This window comes from Photinus pyralis, unplaced genomic scaffold, assembly GCF_008802855.1.
Source record: "Photinus pyralis isolate 1611_PpyrPB1 unplaced genomic scaffold, Ppyr1.3 Ppyr1.4_LG9, whole genome shotgun sequence".
NCBI lineage: Eukaryota > Metazoa > Arthropoda > Insecta > Coleoptera > Lampyridae > Photinus > Photinus pyralis.
In genome coordinates, this window is record NW_022170878.1 from 2,358,307 (window position 1) to 2,376,326 (window position 18,020).

The 18,020-nt window shown below is 40.1% G+C and overlaps 2 protein-coding genes across 2 annotated transcripts in view; one reads left to right on the top strand and one right to left on the bottom strand.

Moving 5' to 3' along the window:
* Positions 1-2,840: 2,840 nt before the first annotated feature.
* LOC116180685 (UPF0134 protein MPN_013) lies at positions 2,841-17,446 on the bottom strand. The gene is made up of 8 exons (XM_031500795.1): positions 17,406-17,446; positions 6,167-6,563; positions 5,489-5,542; positions 5,363-5,443; positions 5,302-5,310; positions 5,135-5,224; positions 5,048-5,074; positions 2,841-3,227 (listed from the first exon to the last, which is right to left on the bottom strand). The coding sequence occupies exons 1-8, from the start codon at positions 17,444-17,446 to the stop codon at positions 2,841-2,843; spliced, it is 1,086 nt and encodes a 361-aa protein (XP_031356655.1).
* LOC116180686 overlaps positions 8,907-18,020 on the top strand; it is a 122,573-nt gene continuing 113,459 nt past the window's right edge. Inside the window, exon 1 of the mRNA XM_031500796.1 lies at positions 8,907-9,001. The gene's annotated coding sequence lies outside the window, so the exon portion shown is untranslated. The remainder of the gene's footprint in view (positions 9,002-18,020) is intronic.

Here is an 18,020-nt window from a genome sequence, read left to right on the forward strand (position 1 = left end):
TGAGTATCGCCCTTGGGCATTTTTCACACCCATGCATTGTCGCCGCAGGTGGTTGGCGCCTAGAAGTTGGCCCGGCTTATTCTCTTTTTAGCGTGTCCACTTCGCCAGCTCTCTCTCTCTTCCTCCATCCTGACAGCGAGCTCACCATCAACAAAATAAAGTATTCTGGTCTGGTCCCGCATTCCAGGCAGTTGATGTCAAATCTTTTCCAAATTCTATGGAGATACCGCCCATTTTCCCCATGTCCCGACAAGAATTGGGTCTAATGGTAGTTTACTTCCCCGTCTGATCTGTCCACCCATTCACTAACACCGGATATAAGCCATTTTTCCTTGGCTTTTTGTGGGACCCAGTTTTGTTCTTTCGTTCGTGGAGCAATCTCGATGGAAATAAACCCAGTGATTAAAATAAAATCGTCCGTCTGGACGGTCCGGTGCCTGCAGCCTTTTCGCACAGCCAATATGCTGGAGTCACTCTTTTTCTGGTTACCCCCCCACCTCATGGCCGAGCTCTAAATGTCAGCATCGTCCGATTCCAGGACCCTTCGCTTCCATGTTCATCTCATCTCTTCTCCATCCATCCCCTACTGCGTCCGATAGCTCACCTCATCGCCTCTGCGGCCTCTTGCCTCCTCACTATTAAGGTGAGGTCCTCGTCGAAACCGATCATCTCCACCCCTTCTTCTTGTGGAAGCCTCAGCACTCCATCGAACATAACCACCCACAGAGACGGCCCCAGAACGGACCCTTTTGGCAATTCCGCACTAGCCTCAAATTCGTGGACCACTATTCATCCCGTGAGGTAATAACGGATCAGCCACTGCAAGTATACCGGCACATCAGAATTTTGCAGCGCCTCCATAATCGCTTCCCTAGACGCCACCAAACAAACCTCCCCTGGCCACACCCTCCATTCACCTAACCTTACCTAATGCTGAGGGTGTAGAAGCTTCTATGGCGCGAATTCAGTGAAAGGAGGATGTACAAGATTCATAACTGCAAACTCTCAAGGGTTGCGTACATCTCCTCATGTATTGATGGGTCCATCTCTGATTTCGGACCTACACTTAATGTCACATTAAAAACCAGTTCCGGATCGCCCAGCTCTAGGTCCGATAACCCTACTAATAACTTTTGGAAACTTTTGGGCGCCTTTAGGACTTCACGTTGAGCAGGAATCCTTTAAAACCTTTAAATGCCCTTTACACTTTCAAAAGAGCGCTTTCGCGACTTTATGATTCCATTATAGAATATTGAGAAGTTTTACATAAGGTAGAGTATCCTTTAGGACTTTTGAATGTGTCTAGAAACCTTTGAATCCCTTGAAATGCCTTCAGGAACCTTGCCCACATTGTACCAAAGATATCACGTTAGCTCCAAACGTTGCAAGTTTTATAATACAATCCGTCAAAAACGTGCAGGTTATCTGCCCAAAAACCGTTATTTTACCCTTACTACCTAACACCGATAACCTGCACGTTAAGTTTAACGTTAGTGACACATCACGGGGATGGATATCTCTTGTAATAGGGGTCGCTCGGCCGTTTGAAAATTAAATTTGTATTTTTGTCAACATTGTACCGCTTCATAGCGAACATGAACGAAAGTATATCTGACGACAACAATCGATAACAAGAAAAGTTTGCGGAAAACGGGCGCGGTTGCCACAATCTCTGGGAATCTAAAAGTTTCGTTCCGTTCTGTTTATAGTGCAAGAACAAGGTCTCCATAAGGTTAATAAGACCGTCCTAGTCTAATACCAGGCACCACAGCCTGCAGTGGAGATAACACCCCACCCCTCCCTCTAGTAACCGATGAGCTCATCTCCGTCCGACACCTCTTCGAGGTGATAACGCGGGAAGGCGCCCTCTCCTGCACTGACACCGGAGCACTCGCTTTCTTCACAAAAATGACGCGCGAGGCTTCCACGTATGCCTGAAGGTTCCACCTCTGGAATGTTTGATAGCATGCCTCACCAAGCTCCTCCCTGCGTCCTCCATAGGCTCGCTATGAAACCAGGATTTTTCTTCTGGAGGCGCTTCAAGATGGTGGCATCCGGAAGCCCGTATAACACATCCAACACCTTGGGACCCTAGGGACGTGCTTGTGCACTTTCAAAGACGCGCCATCCCAGGGCCTAATAAAAGGGGCGGTCTTCTCCAATCAGACAAAGGTCCGCTGGACCTCGCATTTAGTCACAAAGGCACCCTGCGGATTCTGCCAGCCGAAGAAAGCCTCCCCCCCTCCACCCCGTCGACAACTGCATTCAATGCAGCCATAATGCACATCGACTGAGGCTCCGGGTGTGATACCTGAACGATGGGCACCGTGAGCCGCGCCGCAGCGACTTGCCCATAGCTTCGTAGGGCACGCGTAACTTTGGTGCTTCAAAAACTCTAGGCTTCTTCTCAAGCTGCCCTGGAGTGCTTCTTTCCGATCTGAGACGCTTGGTCTCTGACGTCAGGTTGCCCTCCCCTGAGCCAACGACTTAGACACAGTCTTAGGATTTGTCGCAGAATCCGCTTGACCCGAGGTTTTACCCTCAAGCCGGCGCTTCCTGGCCATCGCCTTCTGGACGCCAGTCATATTCTCCTTGCGAATAGGAACTGGCTCACCACCAGGTTTTGGCGTTGGAGCCGTCTCCTATTTCGAAGAGCCTGCCATGTTACCGGACCCCTTTTGAGGTCCCAGCATGTTGGTCCCCTCTGACGAGGAGCTTAGAGCGGTTTTGTTTGAGTGATCGTCTATACGATTACCACGAGTAGTGCGGAGATGAGGTCTCACCTGGGCAGAGCGTAAAGGCCAGGAAAAGGGTCACCGTTATCGACACTGAACCCAGTATCACGCATCACGTTTCCTTTCCGTTTCCTTTCCGTTTCCTTTCCGTTTCCTTTCCGTTTCCTTTCCGTTTCCTTTCCGTTTCCTTTCCGTTTCCTTTCCGTTTCCTTTCCGTTTCCTTTCCGTTTCCTTTCCGTTTCCTTTCCGTTTCCTTTCCGTTTCCTTTCCGTTTCCTTTCCGTTTCCTTTCCGTTTCCTTTCCGTTTCCTTTCCGTTTCCTTTCCGTTTCCTTTCCGTTTCCTTTCCGTTTCCTTTCCGTTTCCTTTCCGTTTCCTTTCCGTTTCCTTTCCGTTTCCTTTCCGTTTCCTTTCCGTTTCTTTTCCGTTTCCTTTCCGTTTCCTTTCCATTTCCTTTCCGTTTCCTCTCCGTTGCGTTGCTGTTTCCTCCCGCTCTAATAAAAAATCCTAGAAACTCAAGAAATTCAAAAAACCTCCCTTATAAAGGCTTCAAATCTACGCCACGACATTAAGTCGCCGTCAGACATTTCTACCCCCACAAAAAAACTTAATATCCGCGAAAATGCTAACCTCCATAAATAAATTCACGCATCCTTCAAATACAAAGATTTAAATTCCCCACAACGCGTCACAGTGATAAATCACTGTAACATTTTTAGATTTCCTCCCTTATTTTTTGCGACAATTTACTATCACAATAAATTTTCTCATTACTAATCTTATCGTTCTCATCTTAAGCCCCCACGGATTACGCGGCATCTCATCGGCGGGCAATCAAAATTTATATCGACAGATAAGGACCTCGACAAAAGACTGAGACGATCGCATCGTGCAGTTTAGCTTAAAAGCTTTGTTTGTCAATATTTTCGGTCACTCACACCGGCGGCGGCGGCGGCGATCGCCATTGTCTTAAATAGACAATTTTTAGCAAAACGGGAGATTGGATTATCCGAGTTAAACTTTCCGCTTTAAACAAAAAAAAAATACGTTAGGGGTTTATGATTTCATACTGGCGCCCTCAAACTTTCGGCAAAGTGTATCAGACTCGTGTTTCTGCAGGAAGTCAAAATTGACTGGGCCAGGAAAGAAATTAAAACACAAAAGGAAGAAATTAATGAAAAAGTTTGTGAGTAACTTTCAATCAATTTTAAAGTGTGCAATTCTTGTTCGAATCTATACCTCGGGTGTTCAATTTGGATGATGGCCGTAAGGTATTTGATATTTTAATTCGTCGTGCAAAATTCATTAAAATTACCGCTGGCGCTTGTGAATAAAGTCGTTTAGGAAACCTTTGTTTGCAAATTGAATTTGCATCTCAAGTTTGTCGCTTTCCTGCGATATTTTAATAAATTTGTGCTAATGAGTAAATAACAAAAAAATTACAGTCCTTCTGCTGAAATTATTATTCGAAGCTGATGTCACGTCATGGACATCCAGTTTCACTTCGAAATTATCCACCTAGTGGTGAAAGGTTGGAATGTTAAAATCTCAGGGGTTAAGCAACGAACTTCGTAATTGACATCATAAAATCTTCAAGCAACAAGTTACTAAAGAATCAACCTTTAATACTAAGCTTTAAGGGCTAAACTTGTACGCCTTAAAGGCTTCGACTTTCATGAACTAGAATATATTTCGAAATTCAAACGTCAAAATCATTCATCTACATAAAAATTGCGGCTCACGCGGAATTCCTTGAAGATATAAACTTTAATCTTTACCCTTCAGACTCAACTGAAACATCGTGACTAATTCAGTTGGTTCTGACCATATAATTCCCGCAATTTAAGAAATGCAAGCTTATATCTCCAAGATTCAGATACAAAGCTTCACGTTTCAAAACTCTAGAAATTACACCTCTTGGACTTTTTAGGTCTTTTGGATCTTTAGATTTTTTGAAAGATTTATATCTTATAGATGTCTGGATTCTTTGAGTCTTTTCGATTTTTTTTAATTTCTGTAATCTGTTGGATCGTTTGAATCTCACGAATAGCTAAATTTGAATGCCGAATCTTCTAGTTTTTTGAAATTTTTAAATATTTAGGCACTTTTAATTTTTTGAATATCTTGAATCACTTAAAACATTTGAATCATGCCTGAATAGCTTCAATCGGATGAATCACTTGAATCACCTGAAACCCGAATCATCCCCACCTGCATCGCCTAATTACCTAAACCACCTGTATTGCTTGAATCCCTTGAATCAACGGAACCATCTGAATCGCCTGAATCATCTCAATAACCTGAACCTACCTACTTGAATCGCCCGGATCACCTGAATCACCTGAAACCCGATTCACTCAAATCATATCAATCACATGAACCGCCTAATTACCTACACTACCTGAATTGCTTGAATCGCTTGAATCAACGGAACCACCTGAATCGCTTGAATCATCTGAGTCGCCTGAATTACCTGAATACTCTGAATCACCTGAATCCCTTCAATCACTTGAACTTGAATCCATCAATCACCTAAATCACACAAATCAGATGAATCAGCTGAATCACCTGAATCGCCTGAAACCCGATTTATTTAAATTACGCCAATCACCTGAATCGCTTGCATTACCTGAACCACCTGAATCATATGAGTTCCTTGATTCAACGAGGCCAACTGGATCGCCTGAATCATCTGAATAACCTGAACCACCTGAATCAACTAAATCACCTGAATCCTTTGAATCACTTCAACTACCTGAATCTTCTGAATCACCTGAAACACCTCAATCACCTGAATCACTTGAATCACCTGAAACTCGGATCACCCCAATCACCTGAATCGGTTGAAACAGCCGAACTACTTGTATCACTGTAATCACTTGAATCTCTTGTATCCCTTAGAGCCCTGATCTTTTTTAATTTTCGAAACTTCCGATTCCTTCCTGGCCATTCTGCCTCTTACGGGTCCCCTTTTAAGACTTCCCAGGTTTTCTCATTCTTCGGAATCTTTTGAATCAGCCGCACATTCGTGATCTTCATTTCACTCGGTTTTTGCATTCTTTGCGTTCACTGGAACTCCTGGATATACTGACCGTTCTACACCTTCTTCACTTTCTTCGTATTTTCTATCACCTGTACCTTTTGATCTTCAGAATTTGTTGGATTTTCTGGATCTTTTGCATTTTTTGGATCTTTCCAATACTCGTCATCATTTTGATTCTCTAGTTCCTCTGGATCCCCTCGATCCTTTGAACCTTGATCTACTGCATCTTCTCGGCTCTTCTCGAATCCTATATAATCTGTGGATCGTGTACAGTTTTTTAATCTTTCTGGCTCTCTTCTGGATTCCCAGGCTCTCCCGGTTCCTTTAGACTTTCTAGATTTCCGGACTCTTTAGATCTTCTAGATCCTTTCCATCTTATGGATCTTCTACATTATGTGGATCTTTTGGATTTTTTAGATCTGGATCATCGCGATCTATTGGATCTTCTGACTTTTCGTGATCTTCTAGATCTTCTGGATCGTCTGGTTCTTCTGGACCATCTAGTTCTCCTGGATCTTCTGTATCTCCTGAACCTTCTGGACCTTCTGGATTTTCAGGATTTTCTGGATCTTCTTGATCTTCTGCACCTTCTGGATCTTCTGTATTTTCTAGATCCTCTGGATCTTCTTGATCTTCTGGATCCTCTGGATCTTCTGGATCTTCTGGACCTTCTGGATCTTCTGGATCTTCTAGATTTTCTGGATCTTCTGGATCTTCTGGATCTTCTGGATCTTCTGGATCTTCTAGATTTCTGGATCTTCTGGAACTTCTAGATCTTCTGGATCTTCTGTATCGTCAGTATCTTCTAGATCCTCTGGACCGTCTGGATCCTCTGGATCTTCTGTATCTTCTGGATCTTCTGGATGTTTGGATCTTCTGGATTTTCTAGATCTTCTGCATCTTCTGCACCCTCTGTATTTTCTAGAGCTTCGGGGTCTTCTGGATCTTCTGGATCTTCTGGATCTTCTGAATCTTCTGGATCTTCTGGATTTCTTGATCTTCTGGATCTTTTAGATCTTCTGTATCTTCTAGATCTTCTGGATCTTCTGGATCTTCTGTATCTTTTGTATCTTCTGTATATTCTGTAGCTTCTGTATCTTCTGTATCTTCTGTATCTTCTGTATCTTCTGGATCTTCTGGATCTCCTGGATCCAATTTTCGTCCGGAACCTTCGAATCCTGCACATCACCTACCCCTTCTAGCTCTCTTGCTTCTCTTGACTTTTCGCGATCTTCTAGACCCTCTTTTTCTTAATCTCCTTATCGTTTTGGATATTGTACCTTTTAGACTTTTTGAATCATTGGATCTTCTGAATCGTCTGGATCTTCTGAATTTTCTCAATCACATACACCTTTTGGATCTTCTGCCAGATCTTTTAGACAGTACGTATTTCCTGATTCATCAGAAACTCTGGATCTTCTGAATCTTTTGGGTCTGCTGGGTCTGGTTTAATATGTGAATTTCCAGGATCTTCCCAATATGTTGTATCCTTTGAATCTCTTCTAGCTCTTCGAGACCCTCTGAATCCTCTTGGTCATCTGGATCCACTGGACTTTCTCGGTTGTTTTCAATCTTCTAAATTCCCTTGTATATTCCACATCCTATAGATTCTTTGGATCGTCTAGATTTTTTAGTTCTACTGGTACTTTTGATCTTCTGCGTCCTTTGGATGCTGTAATTCGTTTTTTTTATCTTAACTTATCTTCTGAATAATTTCGATTTTTTTAATCGTCGGGATATTTTAAATTCTCTGAATCTCCTTCTGGATCTTGTAAATCTTATATTTTGAATTATCTGGATCCTCCGAAGGTAATTAGATCTTCTCGATTTTCTACCTTTTATTTTCGCAATTCTTCTAGATCCTTTTCATCTGATAGACCTTCTAGATCTTCCGAATCTTCTGGATCTTCTGGATCTTCTAGACCTTTCGGATTTTCTGAATCATTTCGATGCTCTGACCATTCTAACTACCTTATGCCTTATTATGGCTCTCCTGAGCGCATTGGATTTTCTGGATCACATTTTCTGGATCGTTTGCATCTTCTGGATCTTTTAGACCGTCTAGCATTTCTGCAATCGTCTTCGCTGTCTTTTGGATTCGTTTCATATTCTAGATATTTTGAATTTTCTGCGTATTCCAATTTTCTTTTTGCTCTTTTGGTTCTTCGATCTTCTGGCTCTTCTGGATCATCTGAATCGTTTAGATCTTATATTCTCTAACAACGAAATTTATGTGAATCGTCTGGATCTTCTAGATCTTTTTGATCCGACCCTACCTTCTGGATCAACTGAACTGCGCTTTCTAGATCTTCTGAACTTTATCTTCCGGACTATCTAAATTCTCTAAATCTCTGGGACGTTTTAGAAGTTCCTCATACAACACACTCCTTTCAATGGACGTCCATATTTGGTCCATTTTAGGTTACGACGTCCATGTAGTCAAAGTGTACGTACAATGGACGTCCGATGATTCCCTCTTATGGAATATTTAACAGGTGGTTCATAAAATAATTGCAATTTACGTCCATTGGACGTATGCTCCAATTACCATTGGTGTCCAGGAAACAACATGGAATGTCTGTTTGCATTGGGCATGGTTTAAGAGGGGCGGACCGTAAAATCACAGACGAAATAAAATGATTCTCCACACAGGCGGGTTTAAAATCGATAAGCAAAAATTGGACATATTTTGAAATAAATGGAACCCGCTGACAAGCCGATAAACATCGTAGTCACTAAAAACTATCTAGAAAAAACGTACCGAGAGAATTTTCTAAGATACCGTTAGAGGCATAAATTAAATGAAAAAAAAAACGAACCAGCGAATTCGTAGCTTTAGGGGCCATCACGTCACATATAAAGAGACATTATCAAAGTGGACGGTTATGACTACCCATTTTGGAATCATAATAGTCAGCAATATAGACTATTTATACTTGCGGAATAATCGGGTAAATCCCACGTTTTTTGTATGGCAAGCTTTAGGGGATGACAGAAAAAAAAGCCCCACGTATCGGATTAGTGCCGTTTGTTTATTCGCACACGCAAATCTCATTTCCACGTGAGCGCGCGCGAACACGTTGTCGAACGTCGCCTTTGCGCGCGTCGTCGCGGCGCCTCGTTTCGACGACGCCGCGCGTCGCGAAACTTTAGTTAAAACGCGCCCGTCGGACGGTTATGAACGTTTGCCTGCCCGGAGCGCGAAGATCTCGAGATTTACGTCGGGTAAGTTTAACTTTTGCTTTCTTTTGCATTTTCATGTAACTTTTTGATAAAAAGAAAATTCGTTTTAAACTGATCGCTATTGACAAAGTGAAAGTCAGTCAACCCTGTGACTTTTCCGAAGCGTCTGCCAAACGCATGAAATTGTTATGTTGTATTTTTTGCCGACAATATGCACAACTAGGTAAATCAAGTTGCGGAAAGTTTTTTTTTCTGAATATTTCAATTGGGAGCCAACAAAAGAACATTTCTCGCGGTCTTAGTCTTGAGAGGCCGAAGTCACTTTTTCTCGCGGAGGGATCAAAAGTAAATGAAAGATAAAAAGAGAAAAGTAAACTGTGAGATGTCAAACAATTTATCAACCCACTGTAGAACACCGCCCTTTGTCCATGGCATCCAACTATTTCTTTTATTTTTTAGTTTTCACTACATGATTTTATAGCCAGAGCAGAGGAAACCCGAATCTATGCAACGCCGTTTTACTTTTTATTACGAAAGTTTACAATGTTACATTATAAAACACGGTTAATTAGATTACTCCATCTATTATGTTTCTTGTTTTTATATGAGACATTAAACATGTATGTTAAAAAAACATCAAAATGATGTATAACGAAAGTTTAACAATACAAATTAACAAACGAATACATAAACAAACAGTAAAACTTGCTCAACGAACATAATTCGTTCAATTTAAATGTAGAATTAAAATTATAATGCTTCATGCATCATTTTAATTAAGTGAAACAAGCATATTGCGATGTCCCTTCATTCGGATGCAAAAAAATACACCAACTGGCCGACGAAATGCGAGCACTTATTTACATCGCACTTCCTCATCTACAACTTTGCACATGTGCCATCGTTTATCTAAATCAATTAAATTTTACTTTGATAAAGTCCTCTTATCAAACTTCCGCTAAATAATTCACAAAAAGATGCAATAATTCCTTTACCCAAATGGTTTTTTTTAATTTGTAGGTCTTAGGAGCAAAACTACCGATAAAATTACGTGTCGATTCCAAAATTCCACCAGACTTTTTCAATAACGTTAAATAGAGGGTGCCCCGCTTGCCATTTCCATAACTAACTGAAAATTACGCTACTCATTCTTTGCCAAACCAACCCTTATTGTCGACCTTATTTTAACTTAAAGGGTCGTACCTCCCACTCCCCTGGTTTAGATAGCAATATTTAAATGTCTCACATAAAAACTGGGATCGTTTGTATTCAAAACCATTTTGGTTCAATGCGTACTTATTTCCCTTTAACCACGAGTTAAATATGTTTTTCGTTTTCGCATATTTTGGTTTATGCAACTACTGCAGCAATGTTTGGTTATGACGGATAGTTACAAACTCAGCATCTCCTCGAAATGATTTAAAATAATAATAATTTGCAAAAAAGTTTTTTTAAAAGGAGAAATATGAGGCAAAATACGAATCCAATAATTCCGTCAACGGGTTCCCGTTACTGTGCCCCTCTCGATGTTTTCAACCTAATTATTTTGGATCTAATTAACGGCAGGTTGTCCCTTAAACTAATTAATCTTATCAAAGCTCTCGAGCCTTCTACCTAGAAGCAAAATTTAGACAATTACTCTGTCCAATGAAAAACAAGTGTAAATTGTGTACAACTCTTGTACAGATAAAGCGCATTTTTTTAACCGAAATAGCTTTTGTTTTGGCATCACCAATGGATATATTTCTTGCAGACGTCTCAATCGCCCTTTGTGAGTACCCTGTTCCGACAATCCGTTCTTGAGGTATAAGGGAATATACCCGATGACGATAAGAGGTCGAGGAGGAGGGCTATGGTTGGTAGAAATTAATTCCTTTCGTTGAGACCTTTCATTGGAGTACCATGAAGGATAAAACTAGTTCCACTCCCCCCTCCCCATTCCTCTCCATCCCGTACATTGATAAGAGGGCAGAAAGAAGGGCAGTAGATGGTAGAAAACGGTTCCTTTCGTTGAGACCTTTAATTAGAATACAATGAGAGATAAAATCCATTTTTAGCCTCCCCCTCCTCCTCAGGCCCCGTCGCTCACTAATCTCGAAAAAGAGTCGCACGGGAAAGTTATTGTTTCTACAAACCAATTTATGGTGTTAACCCCCCCCCCCCCCCCCCCATTTTCTGAAGTTTAACTTGGCACCACTAAAGGCATGCGTATGCAAAATCAGAGACCAATTGGTTGTCGTATGTGAAAGTTATGCACGTTTTACTTTCGAAAACAGCATCTCAGGAAATAATTCGTAGGGGGGGGGGGGGCTTTTAGACAGCGAAATTTGGCGAACGTCTGGCACACCTTCAAGGTATAGACTACCTACTGCCAAAAATTCCAGGGCTCTAGGACCATTCCCCTAAAAGTAGTTCAAAACGGCAGAAGTGGGTCCGGTCGGACGGACGGACGGACAAAACGAAAACAATAGCACATTTTTTTTAATTCTTAAAAAATGCGCTTTCTGTGGCTAGCACGAATATCCCCCGCACACCTGCGCTTTCTGTCCAAACTCTTTTCAGTTCTATCTTTTATGTCCAAGAATATGTGTACCAGATTTGGTTCCAATCGGTTCAGCCATTTGACCGGAAATGAGAGTACAGGCGCACAGACAGACAGACAGGCAGACCGATAGACCGACAGACTGACCGAGATTCTTTGATTCGGATTCCTAATGCTTCAAAACGTGCATTTCCGTAAAAAAAGGGAGGGGGAGGGGTATTTTTTACCTCAATGCAACATCTCCCTTACTAACGTGTAATTATTTTAAGATGGCGCCGCTTCCGTAAATACCGGAAGTTGGCGTCCACTTGGTTTTTTTAAATAGAAACACACCATTTTCTCTTTTTAGCGCATTTTTTAAGAGTAAAAAAAAGTGTGCGTCCGTCTGTCCTTGTTTTGAACTATTTTTAGGGGAAATTTTACGGAAAATTTTTGAAAATGAGTGGGGGGCTGGAGGTGAACATACGTTCTATCTTTCATAGTAGATGTATTTATTTGACCTTTACTTAACCCAGGATAAAAGATATAAAACCTGGAAACAAAATTTAACTAATAATTTTTACATATACTCACGCTTGCAAATTCCAGGACTCTAGGACCATTCCCCTAGAAGTAATTCAAAACGGCAGAAGTGGGTTCTGACGGACGGACGGACGGACAAAACGCAAACAATAGCACATTTTTTTTAATTCTTAAACAATGCGCTAAAAAAATTGATAAATTTTATAATTTTACCTTTCATGATATTCTAATTAAAGGTCTCAACAAAAGGAACTGTTTTCTGTCAACTAAAAGTTTGACAGCGAGTATCTGGAAAAAGGCTTGGAGGAAAAGTACCCGCAAAGGCAAAATGAATTGTGAGACATATCCACAGAAGGGAGTGTCGGAGGAAGGTATCTACAAAGGAAAAATGCAATATTTCGGAGAATTTCTCAAAGGCCTTTTTTAAGGTCTTTTTTTAAGAAAACAAAGTCGTTATCTTACGATCTTATACACATAAACTAATAATCTATGATGGACATAAACGGAATTCAGTTATAAGAATAAAGCAATAAAGGCGAAAAGTGAGCGTTTCTAGCATGGCTGAGCGTCTTATGCTGTTCTTAAGGAATGGATATTGAACTTAGAAAGACAGCGCTCGGGCACCCATACGTCCTAGTCACTAGGTGTGCCAGGAGAGAAATTGGCATACATCGGCCCTTATCTGACGCTGAAAACTCAAAGCTGTAGCTAAGGACACCAGCGTTAGGGTTGCGGCTGACTTGCTGTTGATGGGTCTTTTTGTGGAGAGTTTAAATATGCATTTCTTTTATTTCAAAGGTTGACCTATTGGCAAAAAAGGAAAATGTAGGAAGATTAAGCACGGACGTTTATTAAATAGAGGAAGCTTAATCTATGTATCCGTCGATGGGGTTAAACATTCAGATATCTCAGAAACGATGCATCGAAGGGAAGTAATACCAAAGTGGATATAGAAAAACCTGGACGAGACGTTTCTGCTGCTGGGATCAAAACCTACAAATCAAATTTTGTCCAAAGCGGCTCAGTGTCGGAAGAGGGTACTCTCAAACGAGAAATGAAAGGTTTGAACGAGAAGTTTCGGTCGGTATACTTACACAATCCTTGAAGTACGGAGGAAAAATCTTAATCTCAGGCAAGCAGCGCCATACTTATCCTATCAGCAGCCTTGGCCAGCTCCCCACAATTCCAAACAATTGAATTTATAATTATTATTTAGACACCTGATATAACCCTGGGTACAGTAAATTTATCATGAGAACTGAGTCGTAATCTGGATTCAATTAAACACAGCACACACACACACACATAAATTTAATGGACAAAGTTCAATTAATAATCCGGAAATAAAGAAAGGCACTCAGGGCCTGCGAAGAAAGTTCCACGCACAGTCGATCGATTGAAACAAATTACTTGAACAAGAAAGTTCGGCCCTCAGATTTTCTTTCACAAATGCACATCGCAAAATGGTGCTATCTCCGACTCTTCTCTTAGGTCGTATAGAGGTAGAAGAGCTCCTAATTTAGCATCCTCTTATATCTCTTGGTTGGTAGCCGAATTTGACCCCAGTCACGCTCCTTGTTGCCTGCTCTTCGCGGTTGTAGTTGCCCACCGCCCGTATTAGCCCTTGTTCAGTCTCAGCTGCTCCAATGAAAATGTGTTCCACTTCTCGTGGGAAATGTGGGGTGGTGGCACGCATCAGCTGCCCTTCATGCCGCATGGAGAGCTCCAGGTGTGCCGTCTCGCAGACCCAATACTAAACGTGGTCCACATAATTGCAGTTTTCTTATCTTAAATAATTTCTGCAAGACTTTGATGAAATGATGAACGTCTCCATCATGTTTGCCAATAAATTGCTGGATTTCTCCTTGAAAATTGCTGACTTGCGTCTTCGACATGTTGTTTTCATTAGCATCGCTCGCTTTTTCTTAACCTACTCTCGGTTGGTCACATTTCGTGACTCCGCCTCCTCCAAAATTATTTCCCTGCATTTCGTAACTTCCAAAAATGTCTTGGGCTTCTTAGGACATCATCTGGTTAACTAGAAATTAAAGCTCTTCTTGTATATTACTTCTTTTTTTAGAAGGCTGTTTAAACCCTGATCGTAATTCCAAAACAACTAGCCTTGGCATCCCCCTAAATTAAAACAAAATTTCAAAAATTCCAATCCTATCGTCCAAGAAAATTCCAAAACCTCTTTTCCGCGCCGCCACTGCTAGTAATTAATAAATTGCAATCTTAACTTTAAAAAATCTAAACTCTCGAAACCCTTTTAATTTAAAGTTTTCAAAGCTGCCACTGGTAACAAGAAAACTTCCCGAACAATAATTAAGAATTTTCTAATTACCGAACTACTTAAATCGCGCCGTCTACTTCGGTAAGCAGCGCCATCTCGTAAAAAGTGCTTACGTAAGAAATGTCCGCCTTGGTCGCCGACCTATTCCTTTGCGGGCACATCAGAATAAAATTGTAATTAAATTTTTTACAGGGTTGCCATTGGCTTGATTGTATTACTAAATTCTGACCTTTTATCGTAATGTAAGATTTCTTTCTCAAAATTAACAGGTGACTAGCTCAATTTCCGAAACACGGGCCGGTTACGTCATAATTTATAAATGCAGTCTACGTTCCTATTTACCCGATATGTCAATTAATTACGCGGTCGACAGTTTCCAATTTATTTCCTGTAGCCATCTTTAATCCAAATGCAAAGTTGTGCATTCGATTTCCTCCTTTAATTAACATCCACTCGAAAGCTCGAACTTAACGCTTCCGGGGCTAAACACCAAATTTAATTTTCTGGTCACACTTAATACTAATCGCGCACCCAACACGTTCCCGGTCCATCGCTGAACATAATTTACTGTCGTCACGCCTTCGCTGAATCCATTTTCCTGCTGAATCCCTACTTTCCCCAATTTTACTAACCCGCCTTCAAAATTGTTGCTAATCGGTTTCGGCGGCCATCTTTATTTGTTATACCTATCCCGCGAATTGACATTCTGCCAGAAGCCTTAGCGTAAGCGGTTCTCGGTCTGAACCACGAAACGGCTGCAACTGACACGTATAACCTATTAATGCTGGACTATCTCCAGCCAGACAAACGCCGTGTTCTTTCGCGCAATTACCTGACCAGTGGCACATCCGGAAACCATTGACACAAAAACGCAAAAAATGATTTATTTGGCGCATTCTACCACTCGATTTCTTTACACCCCTTTGTAACCCTATACCATTGTACAGGGTGAGTCAACGATTACGCGGAGTAACTTAATGCCTTGAAGATAGAGTGCTTTTGTATTATGATATGGTTGAATATTCTCCACATTTTAAAAATATTTGGTATTATACAGGGTGCGCCCACAAAGTAGGGTGCCCAAATGGCACATTTTTTTTAATAGAATCCCCTGTATTTGAATACATTCGATTTTTTAATAAAATTGGGCATTTGCAAGCGTCAGATAAGTATATTGTCAAAATTATTACTTAAATTTTGATTTCAGGTAAGTCTTATACCTTTTATCACGGGTTAAGTACCAGTCAAATAAATACATCTACTATAAAACTAAAACAATAGCATACAGGGTGTTTTGCTGGTTCAAATACGTGTTTTATTGTTCGAAGATTACAAATCAAAATCATACAATCCACATTCTCTTTCCACAAAAATAAAATAAATTGAACTGCGCAAGGCAAGGGAAAACCAAATAAATTTAAAGTTTTGTACACAGGGTGTTTTTTTCTAGATCCAAAGTTACAAAAGTTCATATTAATAAATCTCACTTTTTTAAATGGAACACCCTGTATATTTTTCTGTCATCTTTTAGCTCCTCCAAAAACCTTCAACTTTTGATAATAATGTCCTATACCTATCTCTGATACTCTTCGAAACATCTTGGTTATCCTGATTTTCATATTCTAATCTTAAATAGGTTATATGTAATTTACATAATAGCGAGGTGACCATGCAAAAAAAAGACAATTTTTATCTGCCTCGTTCAAAGCTAAAATTATATTTATTAATCCATTTTTCTAATAATTCATTTAAGTCTATAAAAACCGGAGAATAAATATGATAGTAAAAACATAAACAAATATCTTGGTTTTTCTACTTTTTATATTTTAATCTAAGTAAGTTTAAATTTGCATAATAAAAAAATTAAACACTGACTGGATGAACCATTAGGAGTTAAATTAAATTTGCTTTGTAGTCAAATGTTTTTACTTATTCTCCAGTTTTTGGACTTAAAATAAATTCCTTGAAAAATAAATTAATAAATTTGATTTTCGTTTTGGACGAGATAGATAAAAATTGCCTTCTTTTGCATGGCCACCTCACTATTATGTAAATTACATATAACTTATTTAAGATTAGAATATAAAACCCAGGAAACCCAAGATATTTCGAAAACTACCAGAGATAGGTAAATGGGACATTATTATCAAGAGTTGAAGGTTTTTGGAGGAGCTAAATGATGACAGAAAAATATACAGGGTGGTCCATTTAAAAAGTGAGATTTTTTAATATGAAGTTTTGCAACTTTGGATCTAGAAAAAAACACCCCGTAAGCTATATTTTTAATGTTTCATAGTATAGATTTACTTAACCCAGGATAAAAGATATAAAACCTGGAATCAAAATTTAAATAATGATTTTGAAAATATACTGACGCTTGCAAATGCCCAATTTTTCTTAAAGTCAAGTTATCTTTAAAACTACTAGCTTTTCGGATATTAACCATATAATAAACAAGACGTACAATTACACGTAGAATTCAAAAGTGCATTCAAATACAGGGGGTTCTATTTAAAAAAATGTACTATTTGGGCGCCCTACTTCGTGGGCGCACTCTGTGTAATTCCAAATATTTTTAAAATGTGGAGAATATTCAACCATATCATAATACAGAAGCACCCTATAGAAAAATCTTATCTTAAAGGCATTAAGTTACTCCGCGCAATCGTTGACTCACCCTGTATATCTTACATTAGTACAATTACATCGTAAATTAGTGAATACGATCTCCGCCCCTGTTTATTTCCGAAGACGGGTCAACTCTCAATTTTTTTATTATCGTTTTCGTTTATTTCAGAATTTTTGAGGACCGCTAATGGAAGCGCAATTAATGAACTTTGAAAGTACTAATTTTTCCCTATTAATGGTTGCATAAAGCCGAAGGCGCCATTTGGACTTTCTTCAGGACACCGAAATTTAAGAAAGCATATTTCATCGAGCTGATAAAGGCGTGGCGCGTATCCTAATAAATTTCAGGAAGTCTAATTAACAACCCCCGATTTAATGACTCGCTACACATCGATTACCCTTCACTTCCTCTTAAATAAAACGAACCCAAGTCAATTCAATAATTAAATCCTTTGACGTACCTACGCCCGCCGGGCGGAATTATCGCACAGTCCGGAGGCATTCGGATTCATTAATTTTCCGTTTAATGGAGTCCGTTGCCGATGCGATTATGCGCCGCCGGCGTATGTATGTAGCGATTTCTGTAATGTAAACAAGGAGCGTTGTCAATAAAAGCCCATAAATCATACGCGGCCGCATTTAAAGGAAAAAAGCCTATTACCATCCGCCGAAATTTGCCTTTGAAGGGAAAACGAGCCGCATTAATTCGCATCATCATACATTTGAATTTTTTTGGCCCGAAAATAATACTCGTAAAAAGAGATCATTAAAATTTACATTATCAATCCCTCGCCCTTGCCGCGTGATGTATTTTTTTAGCTCACCCTTACGCGAATTTGGGCGGAGTGGAGAACACGAGAAAAGAAACTGAGAAGAGAGCATTTTGATGTAAATTACTTCTAACGTGGTAAACAAGACCCTTTAAATTAATGTCCTCTCAACATGGTTTGCGTTTTTTCCTTCGCTGCATAACGAAGGTGTTTAGGAAAATGAGGCCGCGTTGCGTGTAGTGGAAGAGCTTAGTGCCGCTTTGCGTGTAGTTTTTGAGAATACTCGAAAGTGAAATATACGGGCAT

Coding starts and splice junctions, on each gene's coding strand:
- LOC116180685 (XM_031500795.1), bottom strand. CDS start 17,446: ATGCCTCCGGACTGTGCGATAATTCCGCCCGGCGGGCGTAG. Junction 5,075..5,134: donor AAGCGATTCAAGCAATTCAG/GTAGTGTAGGTA, acceptor ATCGGGTTTCAG/GTGATTCAGGTGATCCGGGC. Junction 3,228..5,047: donor AGGTGATCCGGGCGATTCAA/GTAGGTAGGTTC, acceptor ATTTTTTATTAG/AGCGGGAGGAAACAGCAACG.